Raw genomic sequence first — 21781 nt, 5'->3', positions numbered from 1 at the left:
GCCGTTTTATCTCATTGTTTTTAGGATTCTGCTTAAAGCAAAAGCAATTTGGATGTTTTATTTATACACTGTCTTATAGAGTTTGCCATTGAAAATCTGATATCTAACAGAAAGAGAAGGAGGAGGAGATAAGGCTGTTAATTTACAGCCTCCTAAGACCTGGTACTACCCAAGTGCCATAAGTTACCCAGATAAAGTAAATTTAGTTTTAAAGCAACATTGGAAACTCTCGGTGGAATTGACAGCATCCTTGGAACTTCATTTCACACTTTCCTGACTTGGGAATGGTTATTTTGAGTAGCAGCTCGTATTAGCCTTACTTCTTAATGCCTGGGCAAGGGGTTAACTATCTCACTTATCTGCATGTTTGACTTCCATGAACAGCTGCTTCATTCAAAGCCCCTCAAGGATTTATCAAAATCTGACCATGTTTAACATTCCAGAGAGAACATCCAGGTTGTTGGCTCTTAGGACTTACCTTGAGTTCATTCATCGAGACTGATCACTGGCATAAATATGATGCTCAATCAACAACAAGGGCAATGAAATGGACTGTATTTTGCTACAGAAAATATATCTAGAATGAACACTAAAAGAAAAGCTAGGTTCAGAGTACCCAGTTCATAGAATCTAAGAGTGAGGAATTATTTACTAAGAATTTCTTGTGCACTGATGTTTTCAGGCAACCATACTCCCATATTCTGTTGTGCTTAAGTACTTTCTACTCTCGTAGATCATAAATACAAGATCTTCAAAAAGCCCTGTCATTTTAAAGATTTAGTAAGTTAGGTTAGAGTAGGATTAACCTTGTGTAAAGTTAAAGATGTCTTAAAACTTAGGGAAATTGCGTTACATGAACAGGATCTCTGACATAGGAAAGTAAACCATGTCCCAGATCTGTCAGGATCGAAGACCTCATCAGCTGTCAAAAGAAAAGTCACCCCTCAGTGTCTAAAGTTACCATTTATTTTAGGGAGACAAGCGAAAAGACACATGATCACTTCTGAACGTGGATGCTTATCTCATTTTATTTAGTCACAGAAACTGAAAAAACAACTCAATTATCTAACAATAGCAAACTGGCGTTTGACCTATAAGACACCCATAAAATGGAGCACATAAAAATACATTGCAAAATATGACTTGGAATTATTAATACTGTAGGTGAATTCTTATATCAGTGAAGTTTTAAAAGACTCTGAAACTAAATAAAGAGTAATGGCAGAGCTCTAGTTTACGATTCATATACATAAGAAAAAGACTAGGAAGATATATATCACTACAATAAATGTATCTTCTCACTCTCTTTCTAAAAGCTTTATCATCTGTATATTTGCATATGTGTGCATGTGTGTGTATGGATACAGTCTGTATATGCTGTGTACATCATAAACAGAATGAAATGAGTTCTTAAGATCCAAGTCGCCTTTCCAACAACTGCGATTTAAAGCTCAAGGCTTATGAACTGCCCAAGGGCTTTGTTTTGACCTGATGCATGAGTAGATGAGAAGCTTGGTCTAAATTAACCCTGGAGAAAAAAATAACCGAGCGATGTGAAAAAATGAGACAAAGAACTCTTCCATGGGCATGTCACCACCTGAGTGACTTGGGGCGGGGGGGGGGGGGGCGGGGGGAGGTCAGCAATTGTCGTTAACACCATCAGGGCTCATCTGAGACAGTCCGTTGTGATTCCAGGAGAGGGCCTCTCCCTTGTCAAAGGAGGTGTGTGTGTGAGTGTGTATGCACGTGCACATGCACGTGTGCATCTAAGACAGGTGGCCTAGGCCTGCTAACGATATGCAGACTGTGAGGAAGAGAAGGAAGAATGTTGCATATCAAGTAAAAGCAGAATTTATGAGATTGGCAGATGCCAAAGGAACTTGGACAGAAGTACAGGGTTAGTGTCTCTCTAGATCTTTTTTGTTCAGATAAATCCATTTGATCAGGATGCCCTCAACAGGCGTTTATACACCTCCATATTATGATTCAAAATAAAGCAGAAAAAGTAACAAAAATGCATTTCTCCCGAATTATTTTGAATAAAAAAATGTATTTCCAACGAATGTGTTAATAAAACCATAGTAAGTCTTCCAATAAGGTGGGTTTTTTTTTTTTTTTTCAGAAGTAGATATTTTCAAACAAATACTTGGTTCAGTTGTTGCTGTGAAAATAAGCCTTTCTACTGTTGCTGTTCTCATGCTCACACTAGTATTTTCGTGGCAAAATGCTATTTGGAGAAAGTAGGCGTGTATAATTGGGTATATAAGACATACACTTTGTTATGATCTGGGTCAGGAGGCCAAATTTGAGGAGAAAAGAAGCAGGAGCAAATGGCCCTCCACCCATGAATCGGGGCAGGAGGGAAGGAAGGCCAACGGGAGAACTGGTCCCCATTACTCAGAGCACTCATGTCTGAGCCGATGAGCTGGGACCCTTCTTCCAGCCTTGACATGTTTAATGCAGAGCTTTAGGATCTGAGTGTGATTGGACGGCTCCCACATCAGCATCGGCTGGGGGCTGCACAGGTTCAAGGTCCCAGCCACAGACACCCTGCAGGGTACTCTCTGCAGGGTGTCAGCTCCCCAGGCGAATCGTTGCCTATTAAGTTCATCTAGTCAGGTGTTGGCTTGGTCCTAGAGAAGGACACTAAAGGTAGCCCTTAACTCCACCCCCTGGCGGCCCCCTTCTCACCCCTCCTCTGATGCTCCAGTGAAGCAGGGATTTGCAGATCGCCTGGGAAATTGTGGGGTGAATTGTACATTTGTTCCTCTCTTAATGGTTTACTTTCTCTCCTCCAGCAGACAGTCTGGGTTTTCAGCTTTTTGCGGTTCTTTTATTTCCTAGAATCTTTCTTTGTGCTTAGTAGGTGCTCGATGCAGAGTTGATGCTTGAGCAAACAGAGGCCAGGCAAGAAAATAACTAATTAGCGCCACCACCCGCCCCCAGCAACCAGGGCAGATTCTGAGGGTAGGTGCTGTGGGGTTAACTCACCGAGGCAGAGAACCTGGAAGCCTCTCCAGTGGGCCACCCTGACCTCGGGGTTCAGTGGGGTTTTGACCTGCCTGTACAGCACCTCTGGGAATGCCCACCTTTCCAAAGGGGGCCAGTGCCCTCGGCTTGATGGGCCCTGGTCACCCATCCCACCCAGCCAATTACTTTGTCTTCCTTGTTCCTTTTGTTTTGCTCCAGCTTCCAAAATTCAGAGCAATTTGGAAGCATTAGAAAAAGAAAAATCTTTATTCTCTTCCATCAAAGGAGCCTAGCACTTTCAGGCATTCAAAAAAAAAAAAAACAAAAAAAAACCTTTCACTTGGCTACAGAGAGTAACGGTTCTCTTGAAATTCTAAGCGAGCTCGATGTATTTTTTAATTATTGATATTTCCAGATCTGAAAAGATTGCAAAAAAAAAAAGAGAGAGAGAGAAAAAAAAGCCCCTCTGTTTACTTTACCCACCCCAAGCTCGGAGTCAGCCATGAAGTGCTTTTTGTTCTTTTCTCCCCTAATTGCCTTCCCTCCAAGAAGCTGGTCTTAACATGCCATCGATCATCCCAGTGGCAAACCAAACGCGCCCCTTTCAGTCCTGCCCGCGCGCCACGGTGACACACATTCGTTTCCGGCGCAGGCAGCTGCAGGGGAGCCGCCTGTGTTTGAACTGCGAGGCCTCCCTGCATAATTCAGGAAATGAGTTTACTCTATCTGTGACAAGCATCGTGTTCACACGGTTTGGGGAGCCGCCAGCATGGTGTGAGGTTCCGCAGCCGGGGCCCAGGGGTGAGTCCCGACCGTGCTTCCTCACGCCCACCAACGCCCCGGCCCCAGGCCACCTGACCGTGACTTTCATCACACCTGTCACCTGGGAAAGTAGGTGCTGGACGTGTCTGGATGTAATCTAACCTGAGATTTGTAAACCCATGGTTTTAACACAGAGTTCTTCCTAAGACAGCAGGGCCTGGTAGTGGATCACCGCTCAGCTTCCATGAAGCTGAAGAATGGATGCCTATCTTCTGATGATGCTTATTTTTTTTTTCAGTGGTAAAATCTGGCCCCCCTCTGGTTGTTATTCAGTTTGTATTCATTGCTTGCACGTAATCGCCGCTGGACCAGCTGCCAACAAGCTGGGATTGTTAGAGAGGGGGCTTTGGTAGGTGTGGAGTGTGCCTTTACTTAGATGGTGGGAAGCAGGGCCAGCAGCAGCCCAGCATCAGAATCGATGCAAGCCTGTGGTGAGGTTTTGTTATTTTGCATATGGTTAACCATCTCAGAGGTCGTGAAGCCAGGCCTCTGTCCTCCGGTGCAGCAGCTGGGTTTACACAGTATTTCCAGATTGTTTATTTTGGCCCAGAGCCAGGGCTACATCGTTTTTCCATTATGCATGTTTGACAGATGAAGAGGGGTGAGAAGGGGGCCTTCACGGGGCAAGTCTGTGATTTCCTTTTCATTTACGTTAGAGGGACTTTTAAGAGTTCTGAAGATTATGAGCCAGTCTGAATACAGTGTCAGTGCAGCAGAGGTAGAAAGACCACTGCTTTTGCAAAAATGTCCAGATCTTGGGCAGTAAAGCAAAATCCATTTATGAGCTCAGCTTGAGGCAGGTTGGGAGCATTCTTTGTCGCTGCTCAAGCTTGCACACAGACAGGTTGCTGGTACATGATATTTGGCATCACGTTTGAAAGTTAAACATCCAGTGTTTGCTTGGCAGTGCCTCGGGAGAGGCAATGAGTTGGGGAGCCCCCACCTGCTGGCCTTCCCTCCCCGCAGGCATTCTGTGCGGATAGATGCACTTGAGGCCGGATGGAGGCGATTCCAAGGTCACCATAGAACTTCTGCGTTGTGGTCCTTTCCCTGAGATGCCAGCCTTCTGCGGACACTCCTGATGGCCTGGCCTGAAGTTCTTCCCGCAGGGAGCGTGCAAAACTGACCAGAGAGCCACAGTTTAAATTATATCCACACCAAAGCCCTTTGCACTGGGGTCAAGTGCATGAGATCTGAGTGAATGTTTTGCTTCTAAACGAAACATTCTCTTTTGCCAGTGGAAAAATAGCCATCAAAAGGTACCCAGAATGATGACAAATTAAGCAATTGAACAACATTAATATGGCAAAATTAGGTCACACAGATGTCTTATTGCCCCAGTGGTGTTTGGATTTCTTGAGTGAATGGCTGTGAATAACACATGTGATATAAATTCATTAGCTTCAAAGTCCTAGTGTATATTTTGTGTTTCTACATCAGTATTTATGTTTGTGACAAAGGTCTCTCATGGTGTTTCTTACTCTTTGCTAAGTCTCTGAAAGTGATCTGTCACGTCTAGCAGTGTTCTCCAGCGAAGCGGCTCAGAACAGTGAATTCCACTCCCTCTCCAGCGTGACCTGTGACTCTAACCTCCTTTATCAGCCTAAAGAAATTCAATTTCTAGAAATGGACAGTTTGCTCAAGCAGGCCCTTCCACTAAGGAAGGAATTTAGCAAAAACAACATATGTACAGTCAACACCAAACGCTGCCCTTCAGGTTAATCCAGTCTTACAGATGGATTTAACATACAGGTTTCAAATCAACAAACCTTTATTGAGGGCCGTTATGTGCCAGGCGTGGAGCAGGGCGCTGGGGAGCTAAAAATGAAAAAGACACAGTCTCTTTCAGTCTGAAAACATTTTTGCTGGCTTGCAAGTTTTTCACCAGATCCTCCCAGACTTACCAAAGCATTCCCTTTGACTTAGAACACTCAAGCCCTTCTTTTCAACGGGTCCCTTTAATGCCAGAATACACACTGGGCAAGGAGAAGTGGGTGGTTATAGATTTCCACTCAATTTGGAAATTAACAGCCAGTGATGAAGCAAAAAGGTGCTAGACTGGGAATCAGACAGCTCGCTCTCTAGTCTCAGCATAGTCACTTATTGGTTTATACAGCCTTGACCGGGTCCTGTGACCTCTCAGGCCCTTGGTGTCTGTAGGTGAAATGGGTTGTTGTGAGGACCGCATGAGGTAGTGAGGGGCCGGGTGAAAATCCATGGAGCTCTAGGCAAACGAAGGGGATTCTATTCTGATGGGCTGGGGAGAGAGTGTGTGTGTGTGTGTTTGCAGGGGTGGCGGGGGCGGTTTGACCTGTTTACACCACTATCTGTAAAGCCTTAATAATGCAGAAATTGGGAAGTTTCTGTGTGGCTCAGCAGGTTACGAACTTGACTAGTATCCGTGAAGATGCAGGTTCTATCCCTGGCCCCGCTCAGTGGGTGAAGGACCCAGCGTTTTGAAAGCTGTGGTTTAGGTCACAGATGTGGCTTGGGTCCCAAGTTGCTATGGCTGTGGTGTAGGCCAAGCAGCTGCAGCTCCTATTCAACCCCCCTAGCCTGGGAACTTTCATATGCTTCAGGTGCGGCCCTAAAAAGCAAAAAAAAAAGGTTGGTTTTTGTTTATTTGTTGCCCTTCTGATCATCTCACAACTCAAAACCAGTGCCAACTTTGAGTAAATTTGCTGTAATTATCATGATCTCATGGGATTCTTTGGCCAATCCCTCGAGGTAAAAAAAAAAAAAAGAATCAAAAGCCTCCTGAAACCTTACAGCTTCCCTTTGCCAAAATGTATTTATGAATTAAGGACAGGGACAAGGCCAGCACTATCATTCCAAAAAGGCAACTGAGCCACGAAGCCAAACACTGGAATTTATAGACTCCAGTGGGAGCTGAAAAATCCCAGATGTGAGGGGAGGCCTGGCATTCATAGGTCTCCTGAGAATTCTCTATGAAGCACACTCAGATACTGCCTTTGTCTCCACTTGGCTGTGTCTGCACCTCATAGACACAGCCAAGCCTTCTTCGGGTCTGACAACACTCTCCTCCTTCTGCTGGTTTCTTTCATTCCCTCACCAAGCACGTACAGAGGGTGCAGTGTTTCCCCAGGTGCTGAGCTGTGGAAGAAGCAAGATAGATGGGCCACCGCCCCTAGCTTGACACTCTCGGCATAATGGGCTCCATTAGAAGGGCAGCTAGATGAACCGGTGAGCATGTCCAAAAAAAAAAAAAAATATCCAGGCAAAATGTTTTAGAAATTTCCTAGTGCCTCAGAGGCCTCCCAAATGTCTTCCAACTTTTTTTTTTGTCTTTTGTCTTTTTTGTTGTTGTTGTTGTTGTTGCTATTTCTTGGGCCGCTCCGGAGGCATATGGAGGTTCCCAGGCTAGGGGTTGAATTGGAGCTGTAGCCACTGGCCTACGCCAGAGCCACAGCAACGCAGGATCCGAGCCACGTCTGCAACCTACACCACAGCTCACGGCAACGCCGGATCGTTAACCCACTGAGCGAGGGCAGGGACCGAACCCGCAACCTCATGGTTCCTAGTCAGATTCGTTAACCACTGCGCCATGACGGGAACTCCTGTCTTCCAACTTTTGGTTGAAACACACACACGCACGCACACACAAACTTACCCTAAACGCTCAGGCTTGCACACACAGCAGATCAACAGGATCCAGTCGTCCTAGTCGTTATGAAAAGACCCAACTCCATGAAGAGCAGTTAAGACAAACCCATTGGGCTAATCCCTCTATGAGGGAATTCTGACCAATGGGGGGAAATGTTGATGCCATCAAACTAACCAGAGTGAAATGCCCCGTCTGCCCCCCGGCCCACGAGGAGGGATTCTTCTCTTAAATCGTGAGCTCCCTCAACCACAAGCAACGTGAAGGGTTAAGAGCCTGGGCTCCGTAGTCAGACTGTCCCGGACCCAACTTCTGGCTTCTCCACTTACCATGTCTGTTACCTTGAGCAAGTTACCAGAGTCCAGTGTCACATCTGTAAAATGGTGATAATAAGGGAGCCTGCCTCGTGGAGGGGTTTATAAAGGTTAAGTGTGTGTTAGTTAATGTAAAATCCTTGCACTGAAATGCCTGTTGATGGTGATAATGTCACATTCACTGCTTGTCACTCCTGTGTCTGGTGCAGAAAAGTCCTTCAGTAAATAGTTACCATTGGAGTTCCAGCTGTGACTCAGTGGGATCAGCCGTGTCTCTGCAGTGGTGGAATGGAGGTTCAATCCCCAGCCCAGCAGTGGGTTGAGGATCCAACGTTGCTGCAGCTGCAGCTTAGGTCGCAACTGTAGAACGCATTTGATTCCTGGCCCCAGAAAATCCACATGCTGTGGGGGTGGCCAAAAGAAAAAAGTATTTATAGAAAAAAGGAAGGAAGGTGACATTGGAAACACAAATGAGGCCAAATTGAAACCTTATTTATTTTTGATGCAAGGCACTTGCTTCCTGAGTTTGGGAAACCCAGAATTTCAAAACCTTTTCATCAGAAGCATAAAACTCACATTTCTCTAAGAAAGAATGGCACTTAGGGTCTGAGACAAAGTGGAGAGAGAGCATTGACGTCTCTGCAAGGCAGCCATACTCCGCTCCAGAAGAATATCACCTCACTCTGATAGAAGCCAGAGATCCAGATTGCCCTGTGAAATAGACCAAGTCTTACAACTAAGTCAATGTCTAAAAAAAAAAAAAAGAAAGAAAGAAAAATACCCCATAGGTCAAATAACATAGCCCGCCAGTCTGATCTCAGGCTGCCTGCTTGCCGCGCCACCCCTGCCTTCACGGAAGAGTGCTCTGTATTTGAAACTGCTCTCCTTTTGAAATGTTCACCAAGGGACGCAAGCCCCCTGGAGTCATCTCTGGGGTCCTGCTTTTCAAAGAACGCGCATGGCATTAGGGCTCCACTTGTTGATGGTTAGGCTGCGATATATGGAGGTATATAAGGCCACCTAATGAGGGCGACTTCAGTTCCCAAAGGGTGCTGATAATAAGTGTAGATTTTTAAAGTTTGATTGTTTTGCGGCTGAAATAACAACAGTCTCCCAAAAATCCTAACAACTTCCTCTAGAACTGCTATTATGGCAATCTGGAGGGAGGCTGACTCCATAGTTCACGTAGCTTTGTTTTGTTTGGAGGGAAAGTCTGGCATTTTATAAGAATGTGGAACACTTAGCACCGGAATGACTTTTCCATAGCTCTGATTATTGTACAGTGAGACACTTAACCATATGTCTTTGAAATGTGATTTCAGAAATTCTCTACTAACTATAAAAGGCAGACAGCCCTCTGGTCTTTCCATGTGAAGGTGATAATTTTCTACAGGCTCCCCAAAGCTACACTGGTTATGGCCCAGAACTTAGGGAAAACCTCATCACAAATAAGAGACCTGGGCTCCAGTTCCAGCTCTGTCACTTCCTCACTAGGTGTATGACCTTGGGTAAGTCATTTAATCTCCAAGAGCTTCTACTTCCCCATCTGAAAAATAGGGGCCACATATCCCATGGGGTTATTGGGAATATTAAATAAAATACCATAGATATGGGCGTAATCCAAACCCATAATAGGTATTTGCTGTCAGAATCGGTTGAATCTGCATCCCTGGCTTCTCCTGCCACAAATTAGCACTCCTATTTTTGACCATGACATAACCCTCTGGCAATATCATCAACCTTCCTATTAAATTTGGCAGCTCTGTGGAAAACAATAAGCTGTCATTGTTTCATATAAATGTTTGGTTTTGTGTCCATAAGGGTATGAAAACTAGATGGTGGAGGGCTAGAAGTTATCACCTAGAGGGGAAGGAAGGGAGAGGGAAGAGGCTGGACCAGAACCTTGGGAGCACTGACATTGAATGGACAGGCAGGGAAAGAGCCCGGGGTAGAGAAGGGAAGGGGAGCAATCAGGAGACCAGGACCAGCAGGGAAAGACTCCTGGAGATGCCCCAGCAAGAGGGTTCCAAGATGGCACATGTCCCTCAGTGATGTGAAGTCATGCTAAGAAGGTATAGAAGGCCTGAGGAGTGCCCTCTGAGTTATCACAAGGAAGTAAGAGCAATTTGACTCGACTGGAGCATTGAAGGGACAGAAACCAGGTTTTGATGAGCCCAGTCATACGTGCACATTGAACATCTGGTGACAGCACATTTAGACAACTCTTTAAGGAGCTTAGCTGTAATGCAGAGGAGAGAGAGATCAGAGATAGAGGAGGACGTGAGCCTTAAGGGCTTTCTTTAAGAAGGGAGAGACTTGAGCACATTTGATTCTGGGAGGAAGGAGCCAGTTGAGGAGAGGTTGACAATGAAGAAGAGAGAAGGAAGACAGAGCAAGGGTGAGGAAGAGAGAAGGCATAGATGGATGGAGTGAGGGCTGGAGACCAATGCAAAACTGGAGCTTAGTGAAAATAAATACAAAATAAATAAATAGGCATTCCCAGAGTTAACGAACGATGTGGCACATTGGAAACAAATCCAAATAGGAAGCATGAGGTTGCAGGTTCAATCCCTGGCCTTGCTCAGTGGGTTAAGGAACCAGTGTTGCTGTGAGCTCTGGTCAGGTCCCAGACATGGCTTGGATCTGGCGTTGCTGTGGCTGTGGCGTAGGCTGGCAGCTCCGATTAGATCCCTAGCCTGGGACCCTCCGTATGCCGAGGGTGCAGCCCTATTAAATAAATAAACAAATAAATAAATAGGACTTCCTGTCGTGGCTCAGTGTAGTAGCCCAACTAATATCCATGAGGATGAGGGTTTGATCCCTGGCCTCATTCAGTGGGTTAAGGATCTGGCGTTGCCATGATCTGTGGTTTAGGTCACAGACACAGCTCAGATCCCATGTTGCTGTGGCTGTGATGTAGGCCAGCAGCTGCAGCTCCAGTTCGACCCCTGGCCTGGGGACATCCTTATGCTGCAGGTGAGGCCCTAAAAGGATGAATGAATGAATGAATCAAGTAAAATAAAAATAAAATACAGCTCTAGTAAGTACCCTCTGAATCAGCTGTCAGTGACTCTCATGTGTAAGCAGGGATTGAGAGCAAGAAGGATGAAGTGACTGAAGTACCCTCGGTGATCTGTTTCTGTCCAAAAAAAGGATGTTTCAAAACTTTGTCTTGTAGCCATGAGTGAAAAAGTTCCCTTTACTCTTACCCTAAAAGCCTGTCCTTTCTGTAGAGTTTTCCCACAAGCATAGGGCTCAGCCTTCTAGTGTCTGGTCTGACAAGTACTGCCAAATAGTCATAACTCTGATCAGGATACTGAGATGATGTGTAATTAAAACTTGGCTGGAAAGGCCAGTTGGAATCTTATTGAATAGAAATCTTGTTAGAGATCTCTCATTATATAAAATTTGGATAGAATAAGTCAATAAAAGAGCATCTGAGTGGGATCCTCAGAGCTGACTTGATGGAGAACACTGTGAAGCTCAGATGCTGGTCACTGCAAGAAGGCTGACCTTTACCAAACTTTGTAGACCCTGGGTCAGTATTCAACTGGGTTTCGGAATAATGATACCTACTAGAAACACATAATTATAAGTTCAGGCTAAATAAAACACCAGGACGTTTTCCTGGGACTGAGAAACTCTCCAAATAGTGATAATTCTGTTCATTTTCATCACTGACTCTGGATATTGGCCTTTCTTATTGGACCCAGAGTTGACCTAGTCCAATTCTCTGTTTTATTTATTTACCCCCCCCCCCTTTTTTTTTTTTTTGCTTTTCAGAGTCACACTCAAAACATATGGATGTTCCCTATGCAGGGGTTGAACTGGAGCTGTAGTTAACCCTAACCCTAACCCTACACCATAGTCACAGCTACTCAGGATCTGAGCCACGTCTGCAACCTACACCACAGCTCACAGCAACACTGGATCCTTAACCCACGGAGCAAGGCCAGGGATCAAATCCGAGTCCTCATGGAAACTAGGGGGGTTCGTTACCACTGAGCCAGGATGGGAACTCCCTATGCTTCCTCCTTGTATCTTCCTCTAAAACAGGGTAGAGTGGCCTTCTCTTTAAGTTCTAGGCACTGTTAAGCCCCTCCCCTTTCATAAAATATAGGTCCAAGTCTTCCACTCTTCGCTGTTATGTTTATGACTGCACACTGGGCCAGCACATAAAATAACCTCCTCCAGTATTTAACCATTATACTTGGACTAGTACTTATTAGAACAAACAAGATCTATGAACGATTATTGAAGGAAATGCAGTTTATCGATAACTGTAAATCAGGATCCTAGCAGAACCATAAATGCCTAAGATCTTCAAGCATGAGCTTCCAGAAGTCCACGTACCCTCCTTGTCTTCCTGAACATGAGCTTCAGTTGGGTTTTCGGGAGAGTTGGGAACCGCTGCTCTAGGTTTCCTGGAGTGTGTGATCAAACCAGAGTTGAGCACCTGACACATTATTCCTCTGGCACCCATGAAACGTACGGCTGAATTTGCTCTGGGGGGGTTATTTCAATGTTGCTCATTCCATTACAAGTTTTTCTTATGGAAATTCATAGAACGTATTTGTTTATGGCTCTGTAGCTAGGAACAGATGTGAATAGATTGTTTTAAATAAAGAATAGTATACTATGTTAAATTCTTTGTTAGCTGCTAGAAAGTTGAGGGCCAAACTCTCAACCCACCTCCTACCTAGGTGGTTAAGGCTTCACAACATGTTTTGTGTTACTCAGTATTGGAGTCTGAGGGACAAATAAGAAACACCTATTTTCTTCCTACCTGGGTTCGAAACTAATTGAGAACTAGATACTGGAGGCAGATAAAGATCCAAATGTCAGCTTTATTACCCAACATATATATACATTTTAAATCTCTTTACATTCTTTGGAAACAGAAGAATGGGTAAAATAATTTCACCAAAGAATTTATCACAGGAATCGTAATTTTTTTTGGCCCAAGATAACAAGACTCCACACAATTGTGAGTGCTTCAAGAGGAAGGGAGCATAGGAGTCTGGAAATGAGTTGATTTTTTTTCCTTGGCCTCCCAGTGTTTAACTTAAAACTCTTTGTACCTTGTCTGTCTTTAATGCCAACTTTTAAGCTCTGGTTTTTTGGGGTTTTTTTTTTTTTTTTAAACCCAAGGGATAGCCGCACTTAAAACCTATTAACATTAAAAAATGAAACAAAAGAACTTAACCAAACAGGAACAGACTCAAAGATTTAGAAACCAAACTCATGGCTACCAAAGGGGAAATGTGGGGGCGAGAGATAAATTAGAAAGTGGGGATTAACATGTACCCACTCCTTTCCATGTCTGTGAGTCTGTTTCTGTCATGTAGATGGGTTCATCCCTGCCATATTTTAGACTCCACATATAAGAGATATCAGATGGTATTTGTCTCTTTCTGACTTACTTCACATAGTATGAGAATCTCTAGTTCCATCCATGTTGCTGCAAGTGGCATTATTTTGTTCTTTTTATGGGTCACTTTGCTGTACAGCAGAAATTGACAGAACATTATAAATCAACTACAATAAAAAAATACACTACTACATATAAAATAGATAAGTGACAAGTACCTATTGTATAGCACAAGGAAATCTACTCAATATTTTGTAATAACTCATATGGAAAAAAAATCTGAAAAAGAATGGATGTATGTGTATGTATAACCGATTCACTTTGCTGTACACCTGAAACTAACAGGTGTTAAGTCAACTATTAGGTTACTTAATAGTAAGTCAACTACACTCCATTAAAATTGAAAAATAATAATAATTAAAAATTTTTACATGTCTCCAGTCAGAGTAGCTATAGTCAGTATCTATAGGGAAGACAGATATTATAAAATGTTTTAATCACAAACCCATTTTAGAGAGACTATGTCAAGTTCTTTAACAAAAATTCTACAGTGGGGGAATGGGGGCAGAAGTGCTCAAAGCCACTGAGCTTCCAGATCCCCAGCTGTACGCACCTCCCCTAACCATCATGTGGCAGTAAGAGTGCCAACAATGAGAATGATGGTTAATAATAAATGCTGTAATGGGAAAAAAATCTAAGACTGATCTATCCAAAAGTATGTTATGCCTTTTAAGAAACTTGGTTTGGAAAATGATACCCTTATTTTAGTGAGGCCATTACTACTCAGAGACTTTTTAAAAATGCCTTCTTTAGAATTGCTATTGAAAGCTTCAGGAAGTATTTCAAATATACACAAAATGAAGTCTTTGTCCTACTGGGTGAGTCTGATTTTGGAATTAGCCATTTGGAGCTATACTGAATAAATACTATACCTATTCAAATTTGGAGACAAAAGTTTTCATTAAAAATTACATGATAAAAGAACATGGAAAACCCTTATGATCGTGAGTGTGGCAATGGTTTCTTAACTATAACACCAAAATTACTGATAACACAAGAAATTACCACGTGAACCAGCAATTCCACTCATAGGTGGAATACCCAAAAGAATTAAAAACACAGATGCAAACAAAGACTTTTACACAAATGTTCATAGCAGCATTCTTCACAGTAGCCAAAAGGGAGAAGAAATGCCAAGTGTCCATCAATGGATAAATGATAAATTATGGTATATCCATGCAATGGAAGATTATTCAGCCATAAAAATTAATGAAGTAGTGACACATGCAACAAAGTAGAAGAACCTTGAAAACATTATTTAAGTGAATAAAGCCAGACACAAAAGGGCAAATATTGTGTAAAGCCTTTTATATGAAGTACCTAGAATAGGCAAATTCATAGACAGAAAGTAGATTAGAATTTACCTGGGGAAAGATGGAAAGAGAAGGGGTTTATGGGAATTAATGTTGAATGAGTACAGAGGTTCTGTTTGGAGTAATGAAAGAATTTGGGGAATAGCGCTGAGAATTGCCCAACATTATGAATGCAGTTAATGCCACCAAAATATACACTTCAAAATGGTTCAAATTTTGTCATATAAATATATTTTTATAATGAATAGGTACCATTGTTGTGTTATTAAGTATTCATATAAAATTAAACAAATTCTAGTACTATATTTTGCCATAATAAAAGATAACCATCCAAAATTTACAGCAGTTGAAATTGTATTTAGGGAATCTAACGCATCCTTCCTTTACTTTTCTTGGCAAATGCCTCACTGAAAGAGTGAAATGCAGTGGTGTTGGTATCAAACATTCGATAATAGATGTCAGTATTTGAAAATAAAAACCCAAGATGATTAGGAAGTGGTGAGACAGCTTTTTTTTTTTTTTTTTTCCCTGTGCTTCTTCCTGAAAGTAACAGGAAATGAAAGATGAAAGGCAGGTATATTTTGCCCCTCAAAAGAATGTATAACCTAAAAGGGTTGGTTGGTCATTGAGTTGTGGTCACATTGCATAGTTCACACCCCCAGAAAGCAAGGTTGGCTAGTTTAGGTTTAGTCGACTGGTGTGGATATTAACACCTGGAAAATGGTGAAATCTTTCCAAATGTAGTTGAGAAGCCATTTTTCCCTTCCACTGCTTGAGGGTCAAACCTGCCGGTCTTACGCAGGTAACACAGGACCTCGCCATCATCCCGTCTAAGCTGCGGCATTGCAGACAGTGGCTCATGTGCAACCCCGCTTCTTTTCCAGAGCATAGGAAGCTTGGGAACATGACTGTGACCGTGAAGAAGACTGTCCCCTCTCCTGAGGCCGTGCAGATTCTCTACCAGCGGATGAGATACGAGTACGAGTTCTACCACTACGTCAAGGAGCAGTTCCACCTGCTGAAGCGCAAGTTCGGACTCAAGTCTCGTGCCAGCCACCCCCCGCTGAGACCCCAGTTCTTTATTCCATCGCCACTGGAAACCGAGGAGCCGATCGACGATGAGGAACAGGACGACGAGAAGTGGCTCGAAGATATTTATAAGAGGTGATGCCGGCACTGTGTTGCCTCCAGTGGCTTAATCTCCCTTTTCCAGAAAGGTTTGTTTAGGGAAGAAAAATCCTTCAAGGGACTAAATTAATGCTCGGCTGCATTAAGAAGAACAAAACATTCCCACATGTTGGGGTCATTGGGAGATGCCCGGTTTTGCGGGTTTTATTCGTTTAATTTTATTCTGTGTCTTTCTGGCTTCTTGGTCCTTCCCAGGTACACTAGATGGCTGCCTCACAAGGCATCGCGTCATCAAATCACTTTTCTTCTCCTAGTATCATGAGAGGAGGAGAAATAGAGCCTAGAGCCCAGTAACTAATCATTGGTAAAAAGACTTGTAAAAAATATTACCTCGGTGGTAGGAAACACCCATGCTTGTATTTTTCAGTAGAAACCCCAAACCACTTCAGAGACCAGAGAATCTATTCTAGAAGGATCTAAGAGGAGAAGGCAAGGCAGACAAGGACATCGAAATGGAGAATGTCCCTGGAGAAGTGGATTCTGCCCATGGGGACAGAGGTCTGCCTCTGGTTCCTCTCAGGGGACACTTTCACCAAGAGCAGGGCACTTACTGTCTCTCATAGAGCAAGGCGGCTTGTCACACCCCAAGCCCTGAGTACCTCTCAAGGTCAAAGTGCAAGGCAAGCTCCCTTGAGACCATTCTGATAGATTTCAAAATAGCAGAACCAGGCAAAGAACTTGCTGGCTGTGTAAGGAGGCACATAGGCAGGACAGACCAACTCTGGAGGTTGAGTGGCCTAGGAAAATGGCATGGCTGTGTCCTTTGCACCCAAGAGAAAACATCTCTTACCAGCATCGCCTTAACTGGAAACCTAGGAAGCAGTTTAGCCCTGACATTTGACTCCTGTGGCGTTAAGTTCTAGGCTTGACCAAGACCATGCATGATCCATCAGGCACACCCCTGGCCAGCTGGCTCCCAAAGTAGCTGGTATCTTTTACCTTCTAGTCCCTTAAGAGGTACCCGTTTTTGGTAGAAAGGGATACTGAGCTCTGTGCAGGCAGCAGTCAAATGGCAGGGAATCAGCTCCCTCCTGAGAACCCTGCTAGGGCATCAGTAAGAGAAATAAGAGCTTCTGAGTAAGAAACTGTTTGGCCATCTTTATGAGTCGGTGTCTGCACCCCCACCCCCACCCTCTCCTGCAATGATCTGAGTAGAAGTTGGGCAGTTCCATTGCTCCAAAATATCTCCTCCCCACCCCACCCCCATCACCTGCCACCTATCCATGAGGCTTTGCTTCAGCCCTTAGAAACCTCTTTCTTTGGCTTCTGGAATGTTTTCATCTATGGCCATCCCCCTGCCCCCCCCCCCAATACAACATACTCTTGGGTGGATAATGTATAGCCAGCTGAGAGGCAGGGCTGCAGGTGGTGGTGACAGGCAGGATACTTGGGACGAATTTTGTCTCCTTCATGTTTTTTTCCCCTAGAGCCAGCCCTTCAGGAGCCCTAGCCAGTGTGAGTTGGGAATACTTAATAGTAAATAAGACGCTGACTTTACACAAGCTACACATTTTCTACTTTTCAGAAACCAACAAGTCTCTCTAGAATTTTTTCTTCGTTCCCTAAAATTGGACAGTAGCCAAGATATAAAGCAAGTCATTTGGAACCTGTCAAGTGTGCACTAAAGCTACTTTATCATGAGCTGTATTGAGAAGGCTCCACCCCGCGGGAGGCCAGCGAAGGCTGGGACCACAAAGGCACAGAGTCCAGCAGTTGACCACTTGTGGGCCTCCTTTCTGCCTCAGAGAACTGGGGCCGGGAAGTGATGAAGGGGAATGTTCTTAGAAGAGGAAATATCCTTTGTCCTGTTGAGAGAGAGCAGGGCCCTACCGGTAGGCTTACTGTAAAAATCCACCCGAGAGCAGCAATCATATTCAGAATAAGAGCAGGAGCTGCTGCTTGGGACCTATGGTGAGTCATTTCTTTGAAATCGCATGGAAAGAATGATGGTTGATCGACGCACTGTGCAATCGCAGTATCTGAAACTAAGGCTGGCTAAGTGTTCTCTGCTGTCGTCTGAACATCAGGATGATCGGTCATTGACAGAGGCATCCTCTTAGTGCAGGTTCACAGAAGCACTTCTCCTTGTGTGTTCAGAGGCATTTCTTGTCAGCAGTGGTCGCTGTAACATCACATCGAGAGCTGCTGATGGACCGACTTACAGGACCTTCATGTAATTTTGTCCCAACCAACAGCCTCCAGGTCCTAAAAGTCGAGGCACTTCATCAGCTTCTTTGGCACACGTGACAACATGTCTTTGGCCCTGAGCCCAACACAGTTTGTACTTCATGAAATATATTGTACATTTTACATAGTTTAATTTAAAAAATACATTTTAAGCTGGTTGATCTTTGACTGCCTTATTTATTATAACCTTTCAGCACATTCCAAGGTTTTAGTTACTCAGGAAGGAGTTAATTAAAATGATTTTATTTTGGTCTGATGGATGTTTTTTAAGAGGAAAATTATTATTATGAACCTTCAGCCTACTTTCCCTGAGTGCCGTAAAAGTGCTTGTAAATCATTTTTTTTAAAGAGGAAAGAAAAAAATGGTGTTTGACATTGATGGCAATTCAAAAATATATATGGAACTGAAACATTAGCTTAGCTAAAATAAAAGCAATGTGTTTGAGATGAAGTGTTCCTTAACTTATTCATTACCCATGTAAATAAATGAATATAAATAAGTGGACATTTTTTCCATTCTGTCGATAACTGCAAATAAAAGTGCCTGCAGTTCCTCACAGCCCCCTTAGCCTTCTTAAGGGGCCAAGCTTCTTCCTTAAGATGTGATTTGGGGAAAGATGTATTTTTAAAGATCTAGAAACTCGTATTAAAAAAAAAAAAGAAAAAGAAATCTACATTTCTTTTGGCCATACCCACATCATGCAGAAGTTCCCAGGCCAGGGATCAAACCTGTGCCTCATCGGTGGGACAACTCAGGATCCTTAACAGGTAGCCCACCAGGGAACTCCTCCTAGAAACTCTTACTCTTATAATTAGATGGCACTAAACAGCTGCTGGCCTCATTACTATATGCTCTGGTCTGTTGGGTGTCAGGACGCATCATCAGAATCCTCAGCTATGACAGCGAGTCTCTACACGCCCTGTTTGCGGTCCCGTGGGAGAACAAGGCTGTGCCTTTCCACATCACTTGGTGGAATGTTCCAAGATCCAAAGTCTGTACCTTGATCTCTTTCTCAGACATGCAGACCCTCCAAAGCTGGGTGATGCTAACCTCCCAAGGGAGCAGGTTCTGATCCAGAAATGTTCTCCCTGAGAAGTTTTGCTGTTGCCTCAATCGGAATTTACAGGGGCCGAAGGAAGGGCATTTCCATGCTTTCAGATACTGGACTGGACAGAGGCCAACTCCACATGCCTATTTTGTAAAAGAAAAGAACCAGAATCTTGATTCTAAACGAAAGAAAAAAGCACTTGGGTAATAACATGCTTTACTTCAGGTAGGAATCTGAGAGTCAGCAAAGCGCTACGTGGTTCCCTTTCTTTCTCACTTAGTCTGTAACCCAGTCACGGGATGTTTGACTCTGAGTGAACTTTCAAGACAAAAGAACTAAACAAAACCAGGACTCTGCCCCCTCTGGTGCTGCTTGGGTGGTCAGAAGTTCGGTATAAGTGTGCTGTTACCTGCAGGCCTATCCAATGAGCCATTTGGGCTTAAATGAATTTTGTAGATAATGGCAGTGTTTCTCAAAAGGCAAAGTGATGCTCCACGGCCATTCAGGCAGGAAAACAGTTCCGTGGGTCAGAATCATGAAACTCCCTTCAAGTCAAAACAAAGGGGATTTATTTTACTAAAATGATTTACTTCCATCTGATGACAAAGAAATAATTTTCAAGTATTTTGAATATCCTGCAAAAGAAAAGTCTGTTGCAGACTCACACCAGTATTAAGAGTTTGTTGAAAAACAAACAAACAAACAAACAAAAACACCTGGAACTTCTTTCATAGCTCGGAAAAGTCACTGTGATACAAGCCAGTATATTACTTTGCTTGAGCTGTTGTAACAGAGCTCTGCAGACAGAGTGGCTTAAACAGTATAGATTTATTTTCTCACAGTTCTGGAGGCTGGAAGTCTGAGATCAAGGGGTCAGTGGGGTTGTTTCCTCTGAGACCTCTCTCCTTGGCTTGCATGTGGCCATCTTCTCCCTGCATCTACACGTGGCCTTCCCTCCATGTGCGTCCACGTCTATGTCCAAATTTCCTCCATTTATCAGGACTCCAGTTGTACTGGGCCCACCCTAAAGACCTCATTTTAATTTGATCACTCTGGGAAGACCCTGTCTCCAGACACAATCATATTCCAAGGCGCCGCAGGGCATCGACACATGAATTTCCTGGGGACCCAATTCAGCCCATGAGAGCCAGGTGACAGCAGAAAAGTTAGAGCACATAAACTAAACTCCAGGTAGCAGAGAAGCAAACCTAAAACCCCAGACTCCTCGGGCTGCAGTGGGCTCAGCAGTCATCTGGTCCATTCCCTCCTCTTACAGATGAGGCAACCAAGGTCCAGATGGGAGGCGCAAATACATCACAGGCCAACTTTTTCCATTGAGGGTTTGCTTAACTTTTGAGAAGCTACCAAATTAAAACTATAAAATGAAGCTAGAGCCAGAGTCCATCCAGAACGGAAAGGAAGAGGCACATTTAGCCACACCCAGGGTCCCCTGCCATCTGAAGGCAGCACCCAGAGGTGCCCTATGAGACTCTCCTAGGAGCTAGGGCTGTCGGACCCTCTTCTGCAGAGGGAGACCCTATTGACTTTCAGAGCACGTCAGTCCTCAGAGACAGGTGTCCAAAAACATTCTAGATTTTTCTAGAATACAGACACAGAGAGCTTCTTGTTTCTGAGTAAACAGACTTGAACCACATTTGCCCATCTCAGATTATGGTTTTATTTTTCTTAAAGGCAAAATGAAGATTCATGTCCTATGTCCTGTGAAGCATTTCCGATGGACCCATCTCAAAAAATAAAGTCAAATGCAGTTCATAAAACGAGTTGAAGTTGAGTGCAGACATGCCCCTGGAAAACCAGGCTAGAGGATAACCAGGCCCTGATCACTAGCCGGCCTCCCCACTCACCGACTGTTGCACTTCTTGAGAATTCCTTTCTGCCTAGGGCAGGCTTGGCTCACAGCTCCAGCACTGCCGATTCCCAGGGAACACCCAGGCCCACAGATGTTCACGGGTCAAAGAATTGTGAGCTGACCATTTGTGCATTTTGGATTTCAACTTGTAAACATGGGGATTCCCTTTAAAAAAAAAAGAAAGAAAGAAAGAAAATTTTAAAAAGAGGGCAAAAAGGAAGGGAAGAAAAATCACTATGCAAAGGAAAAATGTGAGCTAAGTTTTTCCTTTTGGAATCTTGGCGTGTGGGTGTAGCTATCTTCACTCCAGCTTTCGCCAGACACTGTATGCTTTGAGCAGGCATGGAGCGATCTGCTTTCCGCTGCACTGCCAGAACATTCAGACCTGACCTGTAACATGCCTCTTATTCCAGTCCTGAGCAAGGACAGCCGGGAGGGCGGGCTGCGCCACATTCAGCACACTGGCTGCTTGGTGCAACTCAGAGAAAAAGCGAAAACCAGGAAGCAGAGCATTGGCCGACTAAGGGCAGGGCCTTGCACCAGCAGTCCCGGAGTTCAAGTCCCAGCTGGTCTCTTTCACTGGGCGTTTGAGTAAATCACTTGACCTCCCCACGCCTGAAGTCAACCCAGCTGGAAAGCGTTAGGAAGAAAATAGGACATCCCTTGACAACCGAGAGCTGCTTCTGGGATGAAACTCATCCCACCCTCCACCCCCATGAGCTAAGAGACTCAGCCACAGTCCTGCTGGGGCTGACCAAGATTTTCTCTACTAAACGCTGGGTCCCCAGCAAAAGAGAATAGCATTACATGTAGGTCCAGGTCCACTGCGGTCCCCAACCCCTCCCATCTTCAGGTGCTGCCCAGTATACCAGGGAGTTGAGGGAGGGCAGCTTTTTGGAAATGTGGACAGAGCCGAAAGGAGAGGCTCGTTCTATAGGACGTGAATCAGAGTTCTGATCCTGTGCTCTTAATCCAGGACAAGCTACGCAGTGGGTTTCCATTTTTCTCAATGCTC

General features: G+C 44.1%; 1 protein-coding gene across 2 annotated transcripts in view; it reads left to right on the top strand.

Moving 5' to 3' along the window:
• UST (uronyl 2-sulfotransferase) overlaps nucleotides 1-18008 on the top strand; it is a 294010-nt gene extending 276002 nt beyond the window's left edge. For both annotated transcript variants that reach the window (XM_047769980.1, XM_047769979.1), the window contains 2 exons: nucleotides 15357-15636; nucleotides 17186-18008. In XM_047769980.1, coding sequence (XP_047625936.1) covers nucleotides 15357-15636; nucleotides 17186-17285 — 380 coding nt within the window. In that variant the 3' untranslated portion in view covers nucleotides 17286-18008. The remainder of the gene's footprint in view (nucleotides 1-15356; nucleotides 15637-17185) is intronic.
• Nucleotides 18009-21781: the final 3773 nt, after the last annotated feature.

The sequence above is a fragment of the Phacochoerus africanus genome, chromosome 2 (assembly GCF_016906955.1).
Source record: "Phacochoerus africanus isolate WHEZ1 chromosome 2, ROS_Pafr_v1, whole genome shotgun sequence".
Lineage (NCBI taxonomy): Eukaryota > Metazoa > Chordata > Mammalia > Artiodactyla > Suidae > Phacochoerus > Phacochoerus africanus.
Note: the sequence above shows the minus strand (reverse complement) of the source record. Positions and strands in the feature narration are given on the sequence as shown.